At 39.5% G+C, this 12,852-nt stretch overlaps 1 protein-coding gene across 1 annotated transcript; it reads left to right on the top strand.

Annotated features, from left to right (window-relative positions):
- The first annotated feature begins 332 nt into the window (after positions 1-332).
- Positions 333-1,034, top strand: LOC104454489 (putative UDP-glucose flavonoid 3-O-glucosyltransferase 3). The gene has a single exon (XM_010069347.2). It carries the CDS (start codon positions 333-335, stop codon positions 1,032-1,034), a length of 702 nt encoding a protein of 233 aa, XP_010067649.2.
- The last annotated feature ends 11,818 nt before the right edge of the window (positions 1,035-12,852 follow it).

The raw sequence follows: 12,852 nt of genomic DNA on the forward strand, positions 1-12,852 counted from the left end.
AATAACATGACGATCGTTCGGTCTCTTGGTCCCATCTTTCGCTAAGTACCGTCTGGAGTCGAATAACGCCTCAAGTTGACCCCAACCAGTAAAGCCGTGACGAAGTCATTTCCCGTCTCGCTGTCCAACCGTTTAAAGGACGACATATGTCTCACGAAATAGAATTAATAAAAATCGAACAACGCGAATATAAGAACCACAAAAATGCCGCCAGACGGAAGCATTTTAAGTCATAATCAACATAAGAAGCCTTGAGCTTCATCGCTACGTTTTCCAACCACAGAACCTTCGAAGCACTCGCTCGAGCCCGGGAAATAATCAGCTACATCACGATGGCCTATGGCGAGCTCGTGTTCATCCCGACCCCCGGCATGGGCCATCTCGTATCAATGGTTGAGATGGCCAAGCTACTCGTCCACCACGACCCCCAACTCTCCGTAACCGTTCTCATCATAAAGTTTCTCCTCGACTCCGCCTTCAACTCGTACACGAACTCACTCGCCACCTCTGTGGACGCTGCCCGCATCCGCTTTGTCCACCTCCCGCGTGTGAACATAGACACAGATCTCCGCCGGCAACTTGCCCACTTTCTTTATGGAAAGCAACAAGCCTCACGCCAAGCGGGCTGTTGCGGAACCACCAACTCGGCCGGCTCAAACAGGCGGCTGGTGGGGTTGCTTCTCGACATGTTCTGCACCACCATGACTGAACTGGCTGACGAGGTCGGAGTCCCTTCCTATGTATTCTTCACGTCAAGCGCAGCGTTCCTTGGCCTGATGCTGCACCTCCAGTTGCTCCAAGACGAGCAACGCTTGGATATAACTGAATTCAAGGACTCGGCCATTGAGTTGGACTTCCCGAGTTTTGAGAAACCATTGCCAGCCAAGGTCTTATGCTCTGTAGTTTTGATGAAGAAGTCGGTCCGAACGTTCCTGGAGCACGCCAAGATGATGAGAGGGACCGGGGGAAATGTCATAAATATGTTCGATGAGCTCGAACCGCATGCAGTGGCATCCTTTGCAGGCCCATACTGAATCTCAAGGGTGTTACTTGTTATTTATATAATGTGATCCCACATTTTTAGATCGAGATTTTCTCTTTAAAGTTGCAGTTATTCCACCGGTAGTTTTTCCACGCCTCGTACCTCTTTGTGACAACTGCCCATTTAGTAATCGTCTTGATGGGAGATGGTATATAAAATGAACCTCGTCCATTTCTTAAGGGGTAATCACAAGGTCTAACACAAACCCTCTTATTTTGGAATACACCATTAGTACGCGAGGGGTTTGGGTTAGTAGAGTGTGTATGATATTTCGCTAAATCTTTAGGTTTTTCCAATGAATGTGAATACGAACAATGGCTGGAGGTTACCACCGGCCGTGGTGGCTCCGTTGGATAAGAGCTTCGCTGATCCTTGCCCAAAAGTGAGGGGTTCGAAACCCAGTGGAGGTGCTTGTGTCTTAAGCGGGATGTTGGGGTGGTGGGTCCTCCGCTAGCGTCCCCCCAGGTTTGCTCGGCCGGCTGCCGGCTGTACAGGGTTCCTGGGTCATCAAAAAAAAAAAACAATGGCTGGAGGTTTGTTTATAATTGATCCTGTTTTCCGCATTTGATTTTTACTTCTAACATTTGGTATTAGAGCATATTTAGTGCCTCTGCCTTGTTTTTGTCGAATTTTTGGTGTACTTTTCGAGCCTTTTGGATGTGAACAATAATTCGGCCATTTTGGGGTCAAGAGGAAAATCATCGATTCTAGCCAAATCCGAGGACCCACCACTCAACTTCGGACCGGTACGGTCGCATTGCCATGAGGAAGAATAGCCATAAGTTATTTCGGCATATTGGTGTTTGCCGGAGGCTAATCGGGAGGCGGTAGTCGAGACGGTTAAGGGTTTGCGTTTTGGGAAATTTTCGTTTGATTTGGGGCCAATTTCTTGGTCATTTTCACCGAAACTTGGACCTATGTGGTCGCGTTGGCATGGTCTCCAAAACCCATTATTTATTTCAGTCTTAGATGGGTTGTTCGAGAAGAAAACGCAGTGGAAAACGACGAAAAACAGCGAGAGGGCTTCTGTTCGCGTGGAGGAAGAAGCAGGTGGGGTCACGTGCGCGACAACTGCTAGGCGCGTGTGGGCCACGCACCCGCGCCCACTCACCTGCGAGCGAGTGGATGGCATATGCCTGATGCGTGCATGGCACACGCCTCACATGCTTTGGCAATTTTTGCGGCGATTTTACGGTTCTACCCTTGATGGCTAAAATTACTCTATTGCCCCTACGCCATTTTTAAAATTCCCTTTTTGCCCTTCCTACAATTTTACAATCTTACCCTTGGCTGATCAATTTGCTGTTCTGCCCCCTTAGTGCATTTATTTACTATTTTGCCATTTCATGCATTTTTATGAATTTTTTGCATGAAATTAAATGTCTAATGATCCGTATTTTTAATTAATTAGAGAGTGGCCATAGAATCTTTAATTAATTAAATTATATATAAAGAGCCTCCAGATCATATTTAGAAATGGACATTGATTTATTTTTTTATATTAATATGATGAATTTTATCCCACACGGATTTTTATTATATTAATATGATTAAGTAGGATGAAATATCATATTATTTTTGCTTGATTTACTCACAGGGATTAAGAAAATTTATATAATATGGTAGTTTCTTCATAATATAATTATGAATCTATTTAAATTAAAAACTTAGCCCATAGACAGGCTTTATGTTATGTGATTCATATTTGTGATATGTTTTTGCCTCAAATTTTGTGACATAAGCATGATTATTTGATATGTAGTCTTGCAACCTATGAATTTCTCTAAATTTAAGTGTGATGTTCTCATACTTAATGGTAAATATTATAAAGTTTGGAAAGAGTTAGTTCTTTTTCAATGACTATACTATAAGGAAAGACGAACCACCTGCTCCTACTGATTCGAGCACTACAGCTGAGATAGCCCTTTATAATCAATGGGAGCGGTCCAACCACATTAGTGCGATGTTTATAAGGGCTAAAATATCTCATAGTATCTGTGATTCGGTTGCTCAGCATAGCAATATTAAGGCTTTATTAGAGGCCATTGATGCGCAGTTTGAGATTTCAGAGAATGTGCATGCCATGACCTTGATTATGAAGTTTTCATTATTGAAACTCACTAGTGTTAGAGGTGTACGTGAGCACATCATACAAATGAGGGATATTGCGACTCAGCTTAAGAACCTTGACATTGAGATATCTGAATCATTTCTTGCGTATTATATTATGAATACTCTTCCGCAACAGTATGCACCTTTCAAGATCTCTTACAACACACATAAGAATAAATGGTCAATTAATGAACTCATGACCATATGTGTTCAAGAGGGAGAAAGATTGATTATGGAATTGGGAGAAAGTGCTCATTTGGCAACACAATGAAAGAATAAAGGCCATGGCAAGTATAAGGGAAATTGTAAGATACCTCCCCAAACTGACATTAAGAAAGAATCCAATTTTTTTTTTGTTTTTTTGTTTTTTTTGTAAAAACAATGAGCATGTAAGGAAGGATTGCGTCAGATTTAAGACCTGGCCCGAGAAGAAAGGTAATTTAGTCTCTTGTGTTTGTAACGAATCTAATATGACTGATGTGAGTCACAACACTTGTTGGTTTGATTTTGGATCTACAATCCACATTTCAAATTCCTTGTAGGGTTTTCAAAACCACAAGAAGCTAGTGGGAAGTGAACAAAGCATCTATTCATGAAACAAAATGCGTTCACATGTGGAAGCTATCGAGACATGTAGACTAGTTCTCAATGGTGGCTTTGTTTTGAATTTGGAAATGGCCTTTTATGTTTCTAGTTTCTCTATAAACTTAATTTGAGTTTCATGACTTATATCTTTGGGTTACTCTTTTAACTTTTCAGACTCAAACTTCTATTTATCATTTAAATATGAGATTGTTGGGAGTGGTACTTTGTCTGCTGGTCTTTTTCGAATTAATTTACAAAACAATGCCTATTATAATGCAATGCATGTTCAGGATAATGCTGGTATAAAATGATGTGTTGTGAAAGAAGATTCCTCTATGTTGTGGCACTAGAGATTGTGACATATTTCCTTAGATAGAATTAAGTGATTGGTAAATGATGGAGTACTTAGTATTTTAGATTTTATTGATTGTGATAATTGTGTGGATTGCATAAAGGGAAATTGGACCAACAAGACGAAGAAATGTACTAAGAGGAGTACAAATTATTAGAAATAATGCATACAGATATTTGTAATCAGGATATGGACTTGTGTGGTTAGAAATACTTTCATCTATTTCATAGATGGTCATTCACGTTACATGTATCTCTACTTGCTTCATAATAAACATAAAACGTTAGATGCCTTTAAGGTATTTAAGACGGAAGTAGAGAAACAATGCAGTAAGAAAATTAAGATCGTGAGATCAGATACACGTGGAGAATTCTATGGTAGATGCATTGAAGATGGATAAGCACCTGGTCCATTTAAATTTTTTTTCAAGAGCATAGGATAGTTGTCCAATATACTATGGTTGGTTCTCCGGACCAAAATGGTGTAACGGAAAGAAGAAACCGAACTTTATTGGACATGGTGTGCGGAGTATGCTTAGTGGCTCCAAACTTCCTAACTCCTTATGGACTGAAGCACTTAAGACGGCAGTGTACATATTAAACCGAGTTCTGATCAAGGCTATCTCAAAGACACCTTTTGAGTTATTTAAATATTGGAAACCAAGTTTGCAACATGTACACATTTGGGGATGCCCGTTTGAAGTAAGAGTTTATAATCCACAAGAAAAGAAGTTGGGCCCAAGGACCATAAGTGGGTATTTCATTGGATATGCCCAAAGGTCCAAGGGATACATGTTTTATTGCCCATCTCACATTACTAGAATTGTGGAATCAAGAAATGCTAACTTTCTTGAAAATGACTTGATTAGTGGGAGCGATCGATCAAAGGACCTTATTCCTAAGAAAGATCATTCAGAAACTCATTCTTCCACCTCAAGTATGAGGTTGGTTGTTGTTCATAATGCCTCCTTAGTTCAATTGGCTGTTGAACAACCAATTGCTGAAGTTTCACAACCTGCTGATATTGATCTAGTAGATCTAGTTGTTTAGCAATTACCAAAAATTGTTGAACAATTAGTTGAGCAACACACTCCTCAAGAGAATGTTGATGCAACATTAAGAAGATTTGCTAGAATAAGGAAATTGGCAATTCTTAGTTATTATATTGTGTATTTATAAGATTCTAACTATAATATTGGAGCTGAGAACGATCTTGAAACATTTTCACAAGCCATGGACAGTGATAAATCCAATTTGTGGTACAATGCCATGAAAGAAGAGATGAGTTCTATGGTATCTAACAAAGTCTGGGATTTGGTTGAGTTGCCTAATGGTGCGAAGACCATTGGTTGTACATGGGTATTCAAAACAAAGAAGGATTCATTGGGTAACATTGAAAGATATAAAACTAGACTCGTTGCCAAATGATTCACTTAAAAGGAAAGAATTGATTACACATAAACTTTTTCTCCTATATCTAAGAAAGATTTTCTTCGTATTATTTTGGCATTGGTTGCCCATTTTGATATGGAATTATATCAAATGGACGTGAAAATGGCATTCCTCAATGGAATACTAGAGGATGAGGTTTACATGAAACAACCTGAAGGATTCTCCTCTAGTAAAGGTGAGTATTTGGTGTGCAAGCTTAAGAAATCTATATATGGCTTGAAACAAGCATTCCGTCAATGGTACTTAAAGTTCCATGATGTCATTTCTTCACTCAGTTTTGTAGAGAATGTCATGGATCAATGTATATACCAAAAGGTTAGTGGGAGCAAAATTTGTTTCCTTATACTATATGTGGATGATATTCTACTTGCAACTAATGATAAGGGGTTGTTATATGAGTGAAACAATTTCTCTCTAAGAGTTTTGACATGAAGAATATGGGTGAGGCATCTTATGTCATTGGCATTAAGATCCATAGAGATAGAACTCGAGAAATTTTAGGACTATCTCGAGAAACCTATATCAATAAGGTTCTAGAGAGATTTTGGATGAAAGATTGTTTACCAAGTATAACACCCATAGTGAAGGGTGATAGGTTCAATTTGAACCAATGCCCAAATAAAGATCTAGAAAGGGAACAAATGAATAATATTTCATATGCTTCTATTGTTGGAAGTTTGATGTATGCTCAAGTTTGCACTTGACTTGACATCGCTTTTGCTATAGGAATGTTGGGAAAATATTAGAGTAATCCATGTATGGACCACTGGAGAACTGCAAAGAAAGCGATGAGATACCTTTAAGGTACCAAAGGCTACATGCTTATATATAGACTAACTGACAACCTGGAAGTAATAGGTTATTCGGATGCGGACTTCACTGGTTGCGTTGATTCTCGAAAATCAACATCTAGATACATTTTTATGTTAGCTGGTGGAGCCATATCATGAAAAAGTGCGAAGCTAACTTTGACTGCTACTTCTACTATGGAGAATGAGTTCTTTTCTTATTTTGAGGCTACTTTGCATGGTGTATGGTTGAAGAGTTTCATTTTTGGGCTTAGAACCATTGATTCTATCTCTAGGCCATTAAGAATATATTATGACAATTTAGCTGCGGTTTTTATGGCTATAAATACCAAAAGTGGTAGTCAAAGTAAGCATATCAACATCAAGTATTTAACCATAAGAGAACGTGTTAAATAGAATAAAGTGGTCATGGTATACATTAGCACTGAATTGATGATAGATGATCCTTTAACTAAAGGCATGCATGATCCTTTAACTAAAGGCATGCTACAATAAAATATAATGATCATGTAACTAGTATGGGAATAGGTCCCATCATGTGATTTGTCGTCATATAGACGATTTTTGTTGTATGAAACTCTTATTCTGTTGTAATGTTGATTCTCAATTTTGATGTATACATTTTGTTGTTTATGAGAATAATATCTATCCTTGGTTTTGGAATAAACATAAGGTTTATTCATTAAGATGTGTTGTAACAATAGGCCGACATTAAAAAAATCAAATGCATTATGATACGTGGAAGATATTACTCGTTTTTAGAGGACATGTCCCCATGATCCATGTGTTTTGTTTCTTTTCTTTAAGCATGAAGTTTTTCGTGGATTTGGTTGGATAATTCATATGATGAAAATGTTGGGATCAAGTGGGAGAATGTTACTTATATAATGTGATCCCACCTTTTCGGACCGACATTTTCTCTTTAAAGTGGCGGTTATTCCACATGTAGTTTTTCTATGCCTCGTACCTCTTTGTGACAACTGCCCATTTGGTAACCATCTTGATGTGAGACAGTATATATAAGGAACGATCGTTTATTTCTTAAGGGATAATCACAAGGTCTAATGCAAACCTTCTCATTTTGGGATACACTATCAGTATGCAAGGGGATTGGGTTAGTAGAGTGTCGCGACCTCTTTTTTTCGGCGCCCGCAATCGGGTACGGGCGCCTAAGGAGGCTAATGGCTCGGCTGAAATTAGTTATGCCCGGACTCTCCCAAGTCCACCAATTCACGACTTTAATAGTCTGAGTTTTTAACCTGTAAATCAATTTTTAAATTGGAGTCGCCACTAATCGATTTGAGGTGGGTTGATTAGAAATCCAAGTGAAGTATCGAGAGAAATACTCGCTCCTGCGCAACCAGAGAAATTAGGATCGGAGACTTGATTACACTAGTTAATTACTAATGCCCTTTCGGTACCTAATCTTGTTTAAACCCTAAGGCTTTTTGGATTTTTAAGGGATTTTCCAAGAATTTTTTTTTTTGGAGGAAAAACATTTTTGAGTCTTTTTCTCATTTTTGGACATAAAAGGATCTTTTTGGATTTTTTTTTTGGAAAAATACAAGTCTTTTTGGCTTTTCTGAATTTTTTTTTTTTTGGCTTTTTCATGAATTTTTGGCTTTTTTGGAAAATATGAAATCTTTTTTATTTTTTTTTATTTTTCGGAAAATAAAATATTTTTTTAATATTTTTTAATATTTTTGGAAAATAAATTATTTTTTGATTTTTCTCGATTTTTTTAAATAAAACATTTTTTGATTTTTCGAAAAATAAATATTTATTATTTATTTAAAATATTATTTTATATTAAAATAATATAAAAACCGACCCTGGGTCGAATCCGCGGGTTGGGTCCGACTGCGCCAAGAATCCGAATGAGGACGGGCCCGCGTTGGCCCGACTGGATTTTTTTTTATCTTTTTCTTTATTTAAAAAAACTCTAGGCCCAAAACCAAAATAAGCCCACTTTTATAAAAACCTCAGCCCGAAAGCTACCCGGCCCCCGCGCACAGGCTTGTCTCAGCGGAAACCCTACCCGGTTCAAACCCACGCCCGACCCACTCTCTGACCCAGCTCACAACCGCGACCCGGCTCGCGGAACCCTACCCGGACGCCAGCCCAGATCCGCCCGACTTCGACCCGCTTTCCCCTTCGTCGACCTGGACTTCTGGAGTTCACGAGTCTGGCGATTCGCGGCGCTGATGAAGGACGGAGGGGGTCCGACGGACAGCAGCCCGGCGTCCAACGACGGCGACGTCGCAGCCGGCAGCTGGCCACTCAACGGGATCGACGACGGGGCCCGTGGCGCGGCGGTAGGAGACGCGACGAAGGCCCCCGATTTACTGAGGTCGAGATCTCGGGGATAGATGGGTTTCGAGAGAGGGGGGTGCAATGATGGCTACGCAACCGGAGGCGGCGGATACCTGGTGGCGGCAAATGGTGGTGGTGACGACGACAGGGCAGCGACGGCAGTCCCTCGACTCTCAGATCCGGTGTGGCGTTGGTGGGTCAGTCGCGGCACGGCGTCGGGCAAAGATCTACGGCAGCTCCTTTCTCCCGAATCCGACCTTCCCTCCTCCGATTCCTCTCACTCGAGCCAGATCCAAGCCTCCACCGGCCGGATCGACCCTCTCGGGCTGTTCGCCGCCGGCCTTCCCCGAAGTCTCTCGGTGGAGGGTGGGCTGAGCTCACAACTCGAGCTCTCTCTCACTCGCTCGTCGATTCCTCCCCCGAAGTCTCTCAGTGGGAAGATCTCCAAGCTTGCGATGCCGATCGTCGACGGAGGTGCTCCTCTATTTATAGGCGACGAAATCCGGTCGACGGAGCTTCGACCGCCGGTTCCCTTCGCGCGCCGAGCGATTCTCCTCGGCTGAACCGGCGTCCCATCCGAGCTCATCCAGCGAAGCATGCTTGGCATTGATGGCGCTCGCGATCTTATCTTCTCCGGCCGACGTCGGCCTACTCCCCGGCCGTAGGCTGTCCTTGTGTGCATCGTCGTCTTCTCGTGCGCGTGAAGTACGAGGGCGGAGAAGGAAGGCGCAAGGAAGAAGAAGAAGGAAGAAGAAGGAAGAGAGGGGCCGGGCCAGAGAAAAAGAAAAACTGGGCTTGGGCCGGCGAAAGGGAGAAAAAGAGGGGGCTGCCAATTTTTGTTTTCGCTTTGTTTTTTTTTTTGTTTTTTTTTTTTTTGTTAATTATCTTATTTATCCGAAATAAAAACTTAATAAAATAAAATTAACCTAATTAAAATTGAGGTGTCAACATAGAGTGTGCTCGATATTTTGTTGAATCTCTGGGATTTTCCGACGAACGTGAATACGAACAATGGTTGGAGGTTCGTTTATATTGATCATGTTTTCTGCATTTGATTTTTGCTTCTAACATTACTAAAAGGAAGGCTGATGTTTGCCACCAAGGTGATGACCTCATGGAGTGGCTCGATGAGCAACCACCTTCATCGATGGTTTTCCTATGCTTTGGGAGTGATGGCAGCTTCCACAAGGACCAACTGAAGGAAATCGCTTGTGTGCTCAAGTAGCAATTATTCTACATACGGTTTTTTCATGTTTCGTATCTCTTCTTGATAACTACCTTGATGGGAGACAGTTTATAAAAGGATGAATGTTCATTTCGTAAGGGTAATCACAAGGTCTAACTCAAATCCTTACATTTGGAAATACACCATTAGTATGTGAGAGAATTGGATTAGTAGAGTATGCCTGTAATTTTATCGAATCTCCGTGAATTTATGAGAACAACAGCTGGAGGTCTAATTTACATTTGATCATGTTTTTCCACATATCATTTTTATGTCTAACATTTGGTATCAGAGTATGTTTAGTGCCTTTGCCTTGTTTTCGTCAAATTATTGGTGTATCTTTTGGGGTTTTTAGATGAATCGACTATTTTGGAGCTAAGAGGAAAATTGTTGATTCTAGCCAAAGTCCGGCGACCCACCACTCGACTTCGGACCGGTATGGTTGCACCGCCATGGGGAAGAATAGTCATAATATATTTCAGCATATCAGTGTTTGCTGGAGGCTAATTCGGTGGCGGAAGTCGTAATGGTTAAGGGTTTGCATTTGGCAATTTTTTTGTTTGATTTGCGACCAATTTCTTGGTCATTTTTGCTGAAACTTGGAGCTATGTGGACGTGTCGATATGGTCTTCAAAGCCCATCATTTATTTTGGTCTGAGATGGGCTGCCGAAGAAGTGACAGATGGTGGAATCGTGATGGAATGGCGAAAAAGGCAAGAAAAAGCCTTCTGTTCGTGTGGAGGAAGAAGCTAGTGGGGCCACGTGTGTAGAACTACTATGGGCAATTGCAAGCGCGTGTGCCACCCTTGGCTATGTGACAGTTTCTGGGAGTGTGCACCACACATGCCTGCATGGCGAATAGGCGCGTGTGCATGCCATGGCCCTCGCAAAAGGCAGGCACGTGCCATGCACACGCCCATGGACCCATGGACTAGCTTCACTTTTACGGTTTTGCGCACCCTTTTCCACGATTTCACGATTATACCATCGACGAATCTTTCCACTGTTTTGCCCCTTGGCCATTTGAATATACTCTTATGTCCTAGGCTGAATTTATTTACTATTTTAACCATCCATGCATTTTTATGAATATTTTATGCAAGAAATTAAATATCCAGTGATCCATATATTTTAATTAATTAGAGAGTAACTACAACATATTTAATTAATTAAATTATATATTAAGAGTCTCTGGATCATATTTAGAAATGTACATTGATTGTAATTAATCATATTAATATGATGAATTTTATCCCATATTAATTTTCATTATATTAATAAGATTAATTAGGATGAAATGTCATATTATTTTTCTTAATTTACCAATAGGGATTAAGGAAAGGAATATAATATAGTAGTTTTTCCATGATGTAATTATGAATCTATTTAAATTAAAAACTTAGCCCACATACAGTTTTTATGTTATGTGATTCATATTTTTAACATGTTTACATTAGTAAAACATGATTTATGTATATTTTGCCTCAAATTTTATAACACAAGCATGATTGTTTGATATGCAGTTTTGCAATTTGTGAATTTCTTTGAATTTAAGAGTGATGTTCCTATACGGAATGGTGAAAACTATAAAATTTGGAAGGAGTTAGTTCTTCATTAATTGGGGTGTATGAACACTAACTATACTATAAGGAAAGACGAACCACCTCCTCCTACTGATTTGAGCATTGCGGTTGAGATAGCCCTTTGTGAACAATGAGAGCAGTCCAACTACTTCAGTGCGATGTTTATAAGGACTAAAATATCTCCTCATATTCGTGGTTTGATTGTGCAACATAGCAACGCTAAGGCTTTATTGGAGGTTATTGATGCGTAGTTTGAGACTTTAGAAAAGGCACATGCCATGACCCTAATTATAAATCTTTCATCATTGAAGCTCACTAGTGTTAGAGATGTGCGTGAGCACATCATTAAAATGAGGGACATTGCAGCTCAGCTTAAGAACCTTGAGATTAAGATATTTGAATCTTTTTTTGTGTATATATTCTGAACACTCTCCCATAACAGTAGACACCTTTTAAGATATGTTATAACACACATAATAATAAATGGTCAATTGATGAACTCATGACTATGTGTGTTTAAGAGGAAGAAAGATTGATTATGGACTCGGGAGAAAGTGCTCATTTAGCAACACAAGAAAAGAATAACGGTCATGGCAAGCAAAAGGGAAAAGGTAAAATACCTTCCCAAGCTGATAGTAAAAAAGAAACCAAATGTTTCTTCTCTAAAAAGAATGGGCATATAAGAAATGATTGCGTCTAATTTAATGCCTGGCTCGAGAAGAAAGGTAATCCAATCTCTTGTGCTTGTTATGAATCTAATATGGCCGATATGAATCATAACACTTGATGGATTGACTCTGGATCTACAATTCACATTTTGAATTCCTTGCAGGGCTTTCAAAATCATAAGAAACTAGTGGGAAGTAAGCAAAGTATCTATTCAGGAGACAAAATGCATTCGCATGTAGAAGTTATTGGAATATGTAGACTAGTTCCCAATAGTAAATTTGTTTTGAATTTATAAAGGACTTTTTATATTCATAATTTCTCTATAAACTTAATTTCACTTTCAAGACTTGCACATTTGGGTTACTCTTTTAACTTTTCAAGTTCAAACTTGTATTTATTATTTAAATTTGAAATTGTTAGGAGTGGTATTTTGTTTGATGGTCTTTTTCAAATCAATTTACAAGACAGTGCTTATTATAATACGATGCATGTTTCTAATAACATTGGTATAAAACGATGTGTTGTAAATGAAGATTCCTCTATATTGTGGCACCAGATATTGAGACATATCTCCATAGATAGAATTAAGCCATTGATAAATGATAGAGTACTAGGCACTTTAGATTTTACTAATTGTGATATTTGTGTGGACTATATAAATGGAAAGCATACCAACAAGACGAAGAAATGTGCCAAGAAGAGTATAAAAAT

Source organism: Eucalyptus grandis, chromosome 1 (genome assembly GCF_016545825.1).
Source record: "Eucalyptus grandis isolate ANBG69807.140 chromosome 1, ASM1654582v1, whole genome shotgun sequence".
NCBI lineage: Eukaryota > Viridiplantae > Streptophyta > Magnoliopsida > Myrtales > Myrtaceae > Eucalyptus > Eucalyptus grandis.